This window comes from Daktulosphaira vitifoliae, unplaced genomic scaffold (genome assembly GCF_025091365.1).
Source record: "Daktulosphaira vitifoliae isolate Bord-2020 unplaced genomic scaffold, ASM2509136v1 Scaffold_4, whole genome shotgun sequence".
Lineage (NCBI taxonomy): Eukaryota > Metazoa > Arthropoda > Insecta > Hemiptera > Phylloxeridae > Daktulosphaira > Daktulosphaira vitifoliae.
Window position 1 is genome coordinate 38,570,587 of NW_026099575.1, and position 13,961 is coordinate 38,584,547.

Genomic DNA, 13,961 nt, shown 5'->3' on the forward strand with positions numbered 1-13,961 from the left:
AAGGTAACAAAACATCCGAACGCTCTCTGCTATCAGATGCAAAAATAAATAATTCAACTTCAAGTACTCCACATGGATTTAATACCGGCAAATTGTTTTTGCTTATTTCGTAATCTCTCGTATGTCAAACGTCGAGAAAACAATAAGTTATTTTATAGTTATTCGCCGGCTGCAAACTTAACTCGAACGACTTACCTCGACAGATAATCAATAGTCGTGTATTGGCAATTTTTGGGCTGCGATTAATGAACCCGAGACAGAGTAAAATAATAAAAATTTATTTTAATAACAATAATATTGGATAAACAACAAAGAAAAGAAATGTACGTTTTACACTATTTTTATACATCACATTTTTTCATTCTAAGAAAACGATAATCTCTTCAAGTTAAAACGTTATGGTACAATGATGATGTCTTTTAAGAATATGTATACATGTGTGTGTGTGTGTGAATGTTTACAAGTACAAATGTAGAAACGCTTAGATAAAAATACAATTTTTTGTGTCTCAAAGGGTCTTGTTTTGCCCTAAATTGGACAAAGCATTTTTTTGCCGTATTATTCGTTTTAAAAACTATGTACCGATGCGAAACATATTTTTCGCGTGCACTTAACTGTTAATGTAAAATAAAAATCTCTTATAAAGACGCGCGATAATTTAATCATAAAATTTGTCATGGTCAAAAACGCATAAATAAACTTTGGTCTTAATTACAACAAAAATAATATTCATATTGAGAAATAAATAAATAAATAAATGAATTTTCAAAAAATTTTAAACAATAGTTCAAAATGAAAAGTAGATATGAGAAAAAGTCTAGCATTAAAAAAAGAAAGATAATAATGATATCTGGTGATATGCTGATGAGGTCGTTGCGACTTGGGTCAACGAAAAATGATCAATCAAGTCTTTCCTTAGTCCCAGCGCTGTTATCACTGTCGTCCAACCGTCGATGGATTGTCATTCTGCCACCGTTGATACTGTTGATTTTTTACCACTGATCACCCTGGGATACAACTGAAAAAACAATACAGTATTTTAAAATAGATCAAGTAGTTCGTGACAGATTTAATAATATATATATATTACAGTAGTTCAATAATTAGAATAGTTTTTTACAAGTTTAAAAAAAAAAAAAAAAAAAGTTTCTCGCCAACTATAAAACATACCATTTATTATTTTATCTCGGTCATTACTCCGAAGGCAAAAAAATATTTAAATTAATAACAACAAAATAACAAATGAAAGTTAAGCACTTTAAGTTTAAGGATGAAATATTTAAAACTCGTGACGCCAACAAAAACTAATATTTTTATTCACAAGAATTCTATGAACATCAAACACCGCGATATACAACAGAATAATAATGAAAGTAATTTCAAGAGTATAATGATCACGAGTAAACTTTTTTAATAAATAATAACGACGACGACGTAAAGTAAAATTAATAGATTTCCAATTGCTTTCTTTGCATTTCAAAATAAATGAAAAATACATCGGTGACGGGGACTGGAATAGAACTTAAAAAACTGATTCTCGAATCGGAACCCTTTTTATATTTAAAAGCCGATCCGGAATGGGAATTTTTGTTTTCAAAAATATCAGTAATGGAACAGAATGTTTAAAAGTAAAGGTTTTCCACGGTTCGTACAATAAATATAAAAAACTGTGGCTCTAGTCTCTGATTTAGAACAACGACAAATACATAATTGTATCCGAAGGGTTTCACTAAATAGATAACACACTGTAGAAATAAATGTTTTGATGAGAGGGAAGCGAATATTTTGAGTTTTCTTAGAGCAAATATATAATGTAAACAAGAAAATGACTGGTTGGTCAGTACATCAGAAGTTAACAACAATTTAAATTATAGACTGGAGGTGAGAAGGGGGTGTGGTTTTTTTTTTTATCACTACTAGCCATCTCACCACCTCACTGTTCGTCCCGCCAAAATATAAAACGTCAACTGTACGTTCTGAAATTTTAATGTAAAACACGTTGTTGTCGACCAATAATTTTCTTGATTAGATTATTTCCTATATTATAAGCTAGTTAAATATGTACACGTTGCCATTTAAACAAATTAACTCGGTACCTCTGTAAGTTTTAAGTTCTAAAAAGTAATTATTAGCCGATGAATCAAATAATAAATGGGCAACTAAAAGAAATGATAATTATTTTTCACTTTGCTGATGATAAACCGATCGCTCTGTATATAAAACGAATGGTAATAATTTGTTTCGGTTAAAAAACTAAAATGAACTTTTTTTCTCGTGCAAATTACACACGATTCACTGAACATTTCCAACCGAACGAAAAAGACAGTTAATGTGATTAGTTATGAGCTGTATAGAGAAACCGTGTACGAACAGTGGAATGTCGAGTACAGTCGGCAGATTGAACAACAAACATGGGTTTTATTAAGGGATGAAAATAAAAGGTTTTTATTAACATATAATACGTTCTCGACGTATCGAGTCAGTGTAAATACTGTGAACCCAAGACGCGATAAAAAGAGAGCGCGAATACAAGTGCAATACACTAGCGGGTTATTTTTCATAGAATATCGAAATGTAATAGAGTGTGGGGAGAAATGTTTGGAAAATGATGAAATGAACGCCGCGATGTGCATCAGACAAAAAACGAGCCCCCCGCCGAGTGAGAAACATTATCTGTCGTTTAGCAAACAAATCGTACTCTGTTGATCTTGAAAGCCGAAAAAGACGCGGTCTGCTGAAACGCAACCAGAGTTTGAGTAATTAAACACACACAAAACGAATTTGTTCGTTTTTTAATTAACGTTAATACACTACAACACTACTACTTACCCCCAGAAGGTTTCGGGGCACGTATCCTTCGCGGTCGTCGATCCTCGACCACCACCACTCCCGTTCGTTGTCGTCACCTTTGCGCAACACGACAATCCGGTCGCCGTCGCCGAACGACAGTTCGTCTTGGTTGTGGGCCTCGTACCCGAAAACGGCATACACCACGCCGTTGTTCATTATGCCCAGTTTTTCTTGAACACCTAATGGAAAACAAAGGAAAACGTGAAATGTCTACTCTCCGAGGACACCGTCCGTGTCATACGCACTGTACAGAAATTCGGAACACCCGTCAAAACCCTCTTCGTCCTCTTCGCACTTTTCCGCTGCCGTCTCCTGATCGGACAACGTGGTAGCAAATATACAGGCGCCGTGTTCCACCAAGAAACGAACCATCGACAGGTTATTACAACTGGCGGCGCAGTGCAACGGAGTCCTAAAAAAAAAAAAAAAAAAACGNAAAAAAAAAACGGACAATTATCAACTATTTGTGTGTTCGGCGCTGTTGGTGTCCCCCCCCCCCGGCCCTTGTAATTTTGTCGCTTTTTCACTTGAACGCTGTTTTGTTTCAAATCGATACTTTTTTAAATTCGCGCGAGATAGAAAATCTCGGTAGTTTTTCTAGCTACTGATTTTTCGAGTGCGCGAATAATAAATAAAAAAAAATTGACAAAGTGTAAAATCACATTATGATCGCCCAAGGTAAGTCAAAACTCTAACGCGATTATAAGCACCGCTTAGTAGACTCGTATATTTTATTTATTACGAACGAAATCAATTCGAATAAAAAAGCGTCTACAGACGAAATGGAAATTAATACAAATGTAAAACGATAATCTACAAAACGATTGTACCGCAAATCATTTCAAGTTAAGAAATTTATGCCTAACGTTATGCAGCATTTGGGGCGACGACGTTTTTGAATTGCGATAAAATTAAAAAAAAAAAAACCGAACAACAGTTATCTCTGTCTCTCCTTAATATTAACATTTTTCGTTATTTAATTTACATATTAATAGAAAATAAACGACATGGACAGAAAATTGATTGAATGTAAATGAAAATAAAAATCACAATCTAATGATAGATTAACACGCTCATCTGAATCAAATTGTTATTTTTTAAGATGAAAAAAATCACGAAAAACATTTCAACGGGAAAACAATACTCACCATCCGTCTGAGTCTTGAGCATTTACATCACAGCCAAACTTAACTAAAAACTTAACAATGTCTATATGGCCGGCGCATATGGCATTGTGTAGCGCAGTTATTCCTTCGTCATTTGCCGCACTGGGATTTCCCACCTGCAATAAAACAAATGATTTTTATTATTGTTTTTTTTTTTTTTTGCTTTAGTGCCTTTGAAAAGTTTTCGCCCATACTTGTTCGGCCGTTCGCATGACCAGTTCGAGTTCACCTTCAAGCGAAGCGTCCAACAGTAATGCCAACGGATCAAACGACACTCTCCGCTTATGGCCTACGCTGCCACCCGATTCCTTTAGGTTACCCTTTTTCCGCATCACTAACCTGTTCCTGCATTCCACTGTAAAAACAAACAAACGAAAACAATTAACTTCGTTTGACAAGTGAACTTTATTTGGCCGGAAAATGTGCACAAATTACAATTAAGTTAGGAATTACTACTACCGGCGTCGCGCCATCTCAATTATTATTATTATTAACAACTCTATTTGTTCGGTTATTCCGTCAAAACTTTTATGTTATATTTAACTTTTTCTTGTGCGGTACATTAGTCAGTTTTGTTATTGTCGAAAAGTTGAACAATATATCACATTGTTGCAACACCTTACCCCGTCGTTTCGACTACAAAGAGATTTTCCTAGTCTAATGAATTTCTAAGATACACCACCACGTCAATTAAACTCAAGTTTGTAACGCGACGACATTATTGTTTCAACAGCATTGATTATTAATTAATATTGAATTTATTGATTAAATAAAAGAAGATCAAAGGAACATTTCCAATCGGTAAAAGTATTTACTTTGATTTGATTTAATAGAAATAGAAAACTTCGTAAAAGACATGCACTGAATAAAACAAAATGTAATTCCATTAGAGGCACAGAATAACTCTTATCTATTTCACTTGTGTTTAGTTCGACTAAACACACAACATAGTTTTTGATTATTCTTTTCGTTCACATAACACTTAAATAAGTTTTGAATTGGCTTTTCGAAAGTCAAAAAAAAAAAATACGAATTCTAAGTCAAGTAACGCCGCCATTGGGTTTTTTTTTTTATTTTTATGTGCTTTAAATGAGATTTCAAAGGAAGTAAAAACTATACATAGTTAAGGGGTCCCATTAAAGGGAAAACTGCGGTTTTTATTATCAAATCTTCCTTTAGAATTGACACAATTTAAACGGCGTTTCATTTAAGCCGTGCCATATTTCCTAATAATCGTTTTCAGTAATTGAATTTGAAAAATATATAAGTTCACTGTGTTGATTAAATTTTCAAGAAAAAATGTAATCGATAATCTATATAGAAAACAATGAAATACGTCAAAAACCTACTGTTTTTAGTTTTAAACAAGTTAAAATGACGCTTATAAATATTGTTATTAAAACATTTGTTTGATATTAATGTAAGTACATTGGAATCTACTCACAAGAGATGACATCATCCCTGCCAGAGTCTTGCCCTGAATCAGGTGACGAGGAACTGTGATTACTGGTACTGTTGTCGTCGGTCGAAGAAGATCCACCTCCGCAATTGTTTAGACCTCCTCCATTTCCACCGCCGAATCGAGTCTCTAATTCGTCGATTCGTTGGGCTACACTTACTGCCACTCTATCGGTTTCGTCGATGTTCTTTTGGTTATTATTTTCAAGAGTACTTGACGTTGGTGACGGTTTGTTTTTGATGTCCACATTGCCGTTTATAATGTCGGTTGATGATATCGGATAGGCTGAAGTACGACCGTTGAGCAAAGGCAACCGCAGTTTATCAGTAAGGGCTGGTAATTGTTCTTTGTTGCTATTTACATCAGTGATGATTGTGGATGCCGCAGAAGGCGGAGGTGACGATTTCGACGATATATTCATCTGCCGCACGCTGTCTAAGAGATGATTGCCATTCCTATGATAAAAAAACAAAAAAATTAAAAACGATGAATGACTAATGGGTTCTCACCGCTTAACTTACTTGATGTTACTAAAATTAGACGATTTCACAGAGGCTGAACTAGAGGAGTTATCCGACTCGGAAGAGTCAACAGAATTTCCAAAACCAGATTTGATTACTCCATTGGGTATCCGTGATGGTGGTGAAGTCAGATCTTTGGATATTAAATTTAGTGGTTTACCACTAGAGGAGTCCGCCGTAAAGTATGACCGACCTTCATCTACTGTTGTCAGTATCGGTTGGTTGTTATCCGTTACCGGTTGATGGTACTGTGGTTGCTGCTGGTGTAGTTGATAAGCACTCTGCCTAGGCGGCGGGGGAGGGGTGGACGTTTTGATTCCAACAGATGGCGGTGGAGGTTTGGGAGGCAATGCGGGCTTACCGATCGTCGATGGACTGGGTGGTCGATCGTTATTGGATTCAATTGACTTCAGTTCTCTGACCGTCGTTTGATTAGCACCCATCGAGTTCATTACTTGAGGCTGCACCGGTTGTACCTTGGTTGAAGAGGTTTGATAAATAGGTGACACACTACTAGTTGGTTTCTAAAAGTGTTTATTACTCTAATTAGAAAAAAAATACTCAACAGCCACTATGTGCATTAAAAAAAAATATACTAAAAGCACTAAATAAAATTAAACATTTGTATACAACAAAAAATAATACTAAAAATAGTATATTTCTTAATAATGAAAATATTACTCGTATAACTTAAAGATCTACCGTACCTGATGATTATTTAAGTTTGATCCACCCACAGGTTGGCTTCTAGAGTTCAAAACTTGAGGATGCATCGAGTAGTTTGGAGGCCTTAAAAAAAAATTATACATACATTAGATAACTTTTTTTTTTACAAAGAATTTTCAAAGTATTAGAAATATAAAAGTAATACATTACCTAGGTGCCGCCACTAGATTGGTTGACGATAGAGGTTTTGTGTGGTAAACTTGAGCATTGATAGGTCGGCTAGAACTTTGCATTTGCAAATTTTGTCCCAAGTTGGTCATGACTTGACCAGATATAACTGGAGATTTTTTATTATGGGCGGTGCCGTTGACTTTTTGGTCTCCGTAACCGTTATTATTGACTAGGTCTCTATTTTCATCTGACATTTCGTCATTATGCTGACCGTACCATTGCTGCTGCTGTTGATAATGATATTGTTGTTGTTGTTGTTGATAATGCTGTTGCGGCTGCATTGGTTGGTTGTTACCATTGTAATTTGCTAACGGTGAGAACTTTGTGTTGTATGGTAATGTTTGGTACTTGGGATCAAACTTACCAAAGTACATTGGATCGCTTTGATTGCCATTAATTGTTTGTTGTTCAATTTTATACACTTCGTGTGCCGGTTTAGACTGATATTGTTGATAGGGTTCAGGACCTTGCTTGAGAACGGGTAACGGTTGTTGAGACAATGGCTTTTGTTCAGGTCTAGCTACACCTGGATAACCCGTCGCATGACTTAGAATATTGTCTTCGGACTTTCGAAGTTGAGAGTTCTTGTTTAAGGGGCCCGGTACATGATTAAAAGGCTCAACAGCTGCAACGTTACCACCACTAATTTTTCCATCGCACAGCGGCATCATCTGCTTTCCACCCAGGGATCTATTAATTATCAATAAAAAATTAATAAATATAAAGAGATATTAAATATTATTTATCTATATAAAGGTGAACATAAAATATAGTTGAAAAAATTATTTCTAAAAAATTACATTTTGTTTAATAAATATGGCAATTATAATAATTATTTTTATAAATTATGGCGTTCTTGAAATCGTGAAAAAAGTTAATTATAATAATTTTAAATTAAGTCATATTTTCGTTTCGAAAATAACACATAATTTAATAAAAATTCAAAAAATTTATTTGAAAATATGACTTAATCTTTTTTAGAATAATGTCGTTTAAATATCATAATTACTGTACAATTAATTAATACTAAAATAACACATATCAGTTCATAATCCATTAGTTCGATTAAAATTCAAGCTAATTTAGAAACATTAGAGTTCAGATGTGTTGTTTACAAAGTACAGAGTCTATTAAAAATCAAAGGAACTCGGATGTTGAATATACATTAAAATTAACGAGAAATTAGACTGCTATTGACAATTGGAGAGGTATGTTTGTAAGACGCATCAATATTCATTAAACGTTCAGTATTCTCCACGTACCCAGAATTAAATTATACCCCATTAATATCGCTACTAGTGATCTACATTACTACTGACCTATTATTATGTGCAGGTTTGTTTGCTTGGATTTGATTGGCTAACTGTTGGTTAAGTAATCTCTTCCTGTGTAATCTAGCTTGCAATTCCGATATCCTTCGGTCAATCGATGCCATTTCCTCTTGTCTTTTGGATAAGACTTCTCGTTGTTGAACCAGTCTAGCTGTTTGCTGTTCACCCAATTTATTTCGATACTAAAAACACAAGATTTTTTTTAATGTCTTTTTCAACATTCAGTACATCAAATTTGAACTTACCAACAACTCGGCTCTAAGTTTGTCCAGCTCCATGGAAGCTGGTGACGTTTGTTGAGACTGCCCTCCACGACCTTTTTGTACATCTTCCAGCTGCCTAGTTAACTCATCTACTTTAGCTACAGCTACGGTCAGTTCTTTTTCTTTTTCATTGAACAGTGCTCGAATAGATTCTAAATCAGAAGCTAAAAAATAAAAATATCTAAAATTATTATCGTACACTATTATATTTTAGTCGGTAAAATAATTTAATAGGCGTTTTTATAGATGAATAATATTTTTTAGAGAAACAATTCCATAGAGTTAAATTATCATTTGGGATTCCTGCTATCTAATACAACACACTGTTACACCGTAGAAACATACATTCATGTAAACAAACTCATGCTTACAGTAAAAATATTAACAAAGGCGAAAAATCGCAGTATCTTACAGAATATATAATGAAACTAATTCCGTTAGAAAATGATTTCCATAGTTGCAAGAACGTTGTCAAAAAAACGGCTATAAATTCAGTACATGACGTAGCTTAACAAATTGCGTTTGGCCTACTGCATAGCAGACGACAGCTAGGGATAATATTGATTAAAATAGCGGCGGTGTTCAAAATAGTTTATTTGGTGTTTACTAAATACCGGAATTCTCTAATTAACAAACAGAAATTTGCACGAAACTAAAATTCCATTTATGTACAATGAACAGCAAAAAAAAATTGTATTTTTCGTTAAAGTCCTTTAGGGTACAACAGTTAATTGTTTCTCCTCAGTACGAAAAAGTTTAAATTGAGAATGATTAATGATTACACTTAAAAGATAAAATATACATTTTTCTACTTCCGGTGAAACTTGGCGCATTAAAAGCATAATACAGGTTGTAATATAAAGGATTATTATTAAGAGAAATACAGCGAGTTTCGCGGAGTTACCAATTAAGCAAATGGGTTAATGATGAACATTATAATGGTATCGTTGTCAGTCGGCAATATTGATGACAGCCGATACGTGGTACGTATAAGTCTATTAAGGATTTTGAAAGGATTAAATCTCTTGAAGCTAGATATTAATTACAGAAATTAAATTGATAAAACACCGTGGAAAATAAAAATATTGAAAACATGAAAATATAACATCAGCTTGTTTATATTTTACATGACAATGTAGTAATTCTTGTTTTTACTACTTGGTTAGTAAAACAATTATTGATAATTTAATTTTTCACAAATAATTGCCATCTTGTCATATTAATAATGAAATAACTAAATTACAGCTAATGAAATTTGTGAATGGAATTTACATCGCGCGGGAAATAATTGAATAAAAAGCAAAATTTATTTTTTTATTAAAAGACAATATGAAACAAACATTCGACACTCGTTATTAGTACTTTTTATTTATTCATTATATTTAATTTAATTATGATATCGCACAAAATATTACAAATTATTAGTGTTTTAAGCTTAATAGCGTTAAAATAATTTTGAATAAGCTTTATAAACCTAAACTTTGAACGACAGTTATAAATTGTTAGTGTAACATTTCACTACAAGAAGGCTCAACGATGTTATTGTTAAAGTAATGTGTTAATGTTCGGTTTGTCTTAACTTAGTGAATAATTTTGTTTAGAATGCAGAATGAAAATTTATAATAAATTATAGAAATTACAGTTCAACAAACTAATACAAGATGAATATTGCGTTGTTTTCTCCATAGAAAACTACTCAACGGACGATGAAAATACAAGAGAAAAATAAGGTGGTGTAAAATATCATAAAACGAGGTCAAATATTAATAACCGTTATTTTTTTTTACAAAAAATTATTTTCTAAGAATTTATACGCATCAAAACATTTAATAGATAGTTCGAGATTCAAACTAACTGCTCCGGATTAAAATTGTTATCATTACAGTTATCGTTGAAATAACAATATGAAAAATATTTAAAAAAAAAATTGAATTTTAAAATACTTATAAGTAGATATATTTTTTACACATCATATAAATGTTAAATTAAACGACCTATTCTATAATTTGTATTTATTCGTGCATCCATTATTGACAATCAATTATGTTTAAGGCCAAATGGATCGTGACATAATACTTGACAATGTAAAATATGGGATAGGTTTTTATATACGTTAAAAAATCCGTTTAAATACTCGGGATCGCCGGAGCGTTAAATAAGAATTTTTCAGTATTCTCTATCTCTTAAAGTTTTCCAATAAGCATAAAGCGTTATTTTAAAACGAAAAAGTACAGGATTCGCATTGCATTTTTATGAGAAACGCATTGTTTGGATATCATGTTCAAATGGCGTGTAATATTCTTCATGATGGAACACAATATTCCCATGATGAATTATAGACATATTATATATATATATATATATATATATATACGTACACTAATATATGGTATCCGATTATTTATGACGATTCTCCAAATCATTCCCAAGAGTTTGTTATTTTCAAATAGGTCCCAGTACTATGGTTTAAGGATAATACCCCTGGACACTAGTCGGAAACAATCATTTAACATTTGTGAAGACAAAGACCATTAGTTGTAACGTAATATATATATTTATATATGCTTTCAAAAAGTGTAAGTACATTCAAATTTTCTGTAAAAATGTTGCTTTTGATAAATAATGAATCGCAAACAAAAATCCTGTTATATACCGAAAGTTGTAATTTCACAGGTATACATTTCCTATTCAAGAAATTTCATATATGATAAAACTGGCTATTGCAGAACAAAGACATAAAATATAAATGCTCTTAAAATTCGTTTTATTTTTATTTTACAAAACAATGAATTGGAATACATAAAATATTAGATGAGCTGCTAGTTAGAATATCAAATGACAGAGATGATAAATCTGAGTTTAGTTTATAATATCTTACAAATAGATAAACTTTTTAAAACGTGGATTTGTATTATTTCATGTCTATTATATTCTTATACAAATTCATTAGTCTTACACAAATAACCAGTGTCCTGCACAGAGCCTTTTAACTTCATTATAAGGGTATAGGGATCTCTAATTTCTAACACCCGTACTATTAAGGGACACAATGAATTATACATAATAATAAAATAAACCCTCATTGTTATCTATAATAATAAAATAAAAATAAAATGAAGACACATAATTTTAAATGAGCATACATTTTAATTAAGTTGGTCAAACAAAAAAGTTACTTGCTTTATATTCAAATGAATAAATCATGACCTTTTATGGGTCTGCTGTGTTAAGTTATAACACTACCACTAATAATTATTCATTTATGCTTTTGTTTTGGGAGGTTTTTCTGTGTGATGGACCTTCTATAAAGGTGTAAAGAGTAAATAACATTTAACTAGGTCGCGGAAAATTTTGTCCGCTATCAAATCTCGGAAAGGTCTTATATCCAACGATAAATGAATATAGCTATAAAGAAAACAAACTTAATCCTGCTTAAAATATATAAAAACTACCATAGATGGCTGAAGACATTTGTAAATAAACATTATCGCTTGTACAAGCAGCAGTCAGGATTTTAGAAGGTTAGATCTGAGAGGTTTTCTTTGAAAAATATGCTACGCTACGAAAAGTTCAAAATAAATTTACATTAAAAAAATTATTCAACTTGAATCCAAATTCTTAAAGTAAACAAATTATTTTAGCGTATGTTTTACTGACTTAAAAACAAACCCGTAAGAGTATGATAAATCATAGCTAAGGCCTAAAAACTGAAGTGTCACGCAACGCTGTCGTTATGGGAATTAAATTTGTTTGCCCCATTTCTTCTTAAGTGAGAATTACCTTCTAGCAAAAAATTATACGGGCCACGTAAACCGAAAAATCGTTCTTAGTAGTAACATCGTCACGTGGTTGTTTTTTTAGATGTTCATTTATTCAACAGTGGTATCATACCCCGACGTACTTATGATAAACACTTGTCAACTGGAGTGTATATATTTTAGTATATAATAACACACGCCCGCCTCAATTCTGGTTAAAAAAGCGCTTTGAAAATCAAACACGAATATAATCACCTATTTGGTTCTCCATACGTGGGTTTTTATTTTGAACTATGACAGAAAAAATTATTATTTATTTATTTAATTTATAATTAAATATTTTAATCGTTATACGCAAAAAGAAAAAACTACATTTATTTAGTAATTCCAGACGATTTTATAATCGGGCCAACTATATAAAATAGTTCTATTAATTATTCAGAGTGATTTATTGTTAAATTCTTCTAAAACAATTATGCATAATTTTGTTTGCTTCGTATAGTACACTTTTTTGCTCAATTTATAAAATGAATTATTTTGTATAAAATACTTTTAGGTCCATCCCTCACAAGGGTAAGGACTACATTCTTTTGAATGATCACAAACATATTTTACTAGTTTAAATATAATAAAATGATCAAACTAAGAAAATGACTAGTCGAAAACAATATTTGAACCGGTATTTTGGATTAATGGGCGTTTTTTTTACTTGTGTGTGAAATAAACGCGCCAGAGTGATGTTTCTTATTTTAAGTAATATAAAAAAAAAATCCTTAAAATTTGTATTATTTTAAAAGAAATCTAGTGGTCAACAATATATCAATCAGGCCGTATAATTATCTTTTCTCTATATTAACAATAACTTAAAAAAATATTTTCTATGTAGTTAGTAAACTAAACATTAATATCTTGGAAACATTATCCATTTTAGATGGCGTAAAAAATTAATAGTACAAGTATTAGCGAAGAGAAAGACAACAATGTCTTAAAAGATATAAATAATTACAACTACACTTATTACAGCTTTAATGATTACATGTTAGAAAGTTTTTAGGAATCATTACATGACTTATAAAATCTTTTGATGAGTTTGTTATGACATGCAAGAAATAGTACACACAACTGTTAAGTATTTGAACCTATTTATATTACTTTGCAAAGTTTACAGGTCTGCTTTTAACAGTTAGTAATTTATAAATGACCAAGCCACACAACAAAACTGGGATCATTAATTTTGATTAATTATTCTATGTGCGACCGTCTGAAAAATACCTGTTAATATTAAATCGGCCCTTTCTTTAAGTTGTTAATTGCAATACGGCAAAGATAAAAATAGGTTAATGACGATGGCACGAGAATTCTTTAAACGTTTAAAAACATGAAAATATTTTTACCATTCAAATATGCAGTCGTCGTTTGTTTCATAAAAATTCCGGAGGATATTTTCAACTACTAATAGCAAGGCGGCCTATGTCAGGCTTCTTCGTTGTGTTTGAGTTGATGATAATTTTCATATTAAACTCGAGTAAAAATTAACGTCAAGAGCATATATGTTTTAATTAATTTTGTAAATAAATGAAAAATAAGTGTTATTTTGGACTAATTATTTTAATGAATAATTTATTCTAATAAGATTAACCCGTAAGACTGTATACAAATTTTAAGTCGTTCTTCCCTATTCCTAAAGAACCGTTAAGACGTCTTAATTTTCTCTTA

At 31.9% G+C, this 13,961-nt stretch overlaps 1 protein-coding gene across 9 annotated transcripts in view; it reads right to left on the reverse strand.

Moving 5' to 3' along the window:
• Positions 1–262: 262 nt before the first annotated feature.
• LOC126905627 (apoptosis-stimulating of p53 protein 1) overlaps positions 263–13,961 on the reverse strand; it is a 63,372-nt gene continuing 49,673 nt past the window's right edge. For 8 of the 9 annotated variants that reach the window (XM_050685516.1, XM_050685517.1, XM_050685511.1 and 5 more), the window contains 11 exons: positions 8,470–8,651; positions 8,213–8,406; positions 6,873–7,583; positions 6,704–6,785; positions 5,997–6,520; positions 5,461–5,930; positions 4,211–4,371; positions 3,999–4,132; positions 3,096–3,262; positions 2,830–3,029; positions 263–1,018 (listed from right to left, as the gene is read on the reverse strand). In XM_050685516.1, coding sequence (XP_050541473.1) covers positions 962–1,018; positions 2,830–3,029; positions 3,096–3,262; positions 3,999–4,132; positions 4,211–4,371; positions 5,461–5,930; positions 5,997–6,520; positions 6,704–6,785; positions 6,873–7,583; positions 8,213–8,406; positions 8,470–8,651 — 2,882 coding nt within the window. In that variant the 3' untranslated portion in view covers positions 263–961. The remainder of the gene's footprint in view (positions 1,019–2,829; positions 3,030–3,095; positions 3,263–3,998; positions 4,133–4,210; positions 4,372–5,460; positions 5,931–5,996; positions 6,521–6,703; positions 6,786–6,872; positions 7,584–8,212; positions 8,407–8,469; positions 8,652–13,961) is intronic. The other variant, XM_050685512.1, reaches the window with a different exon arrangement.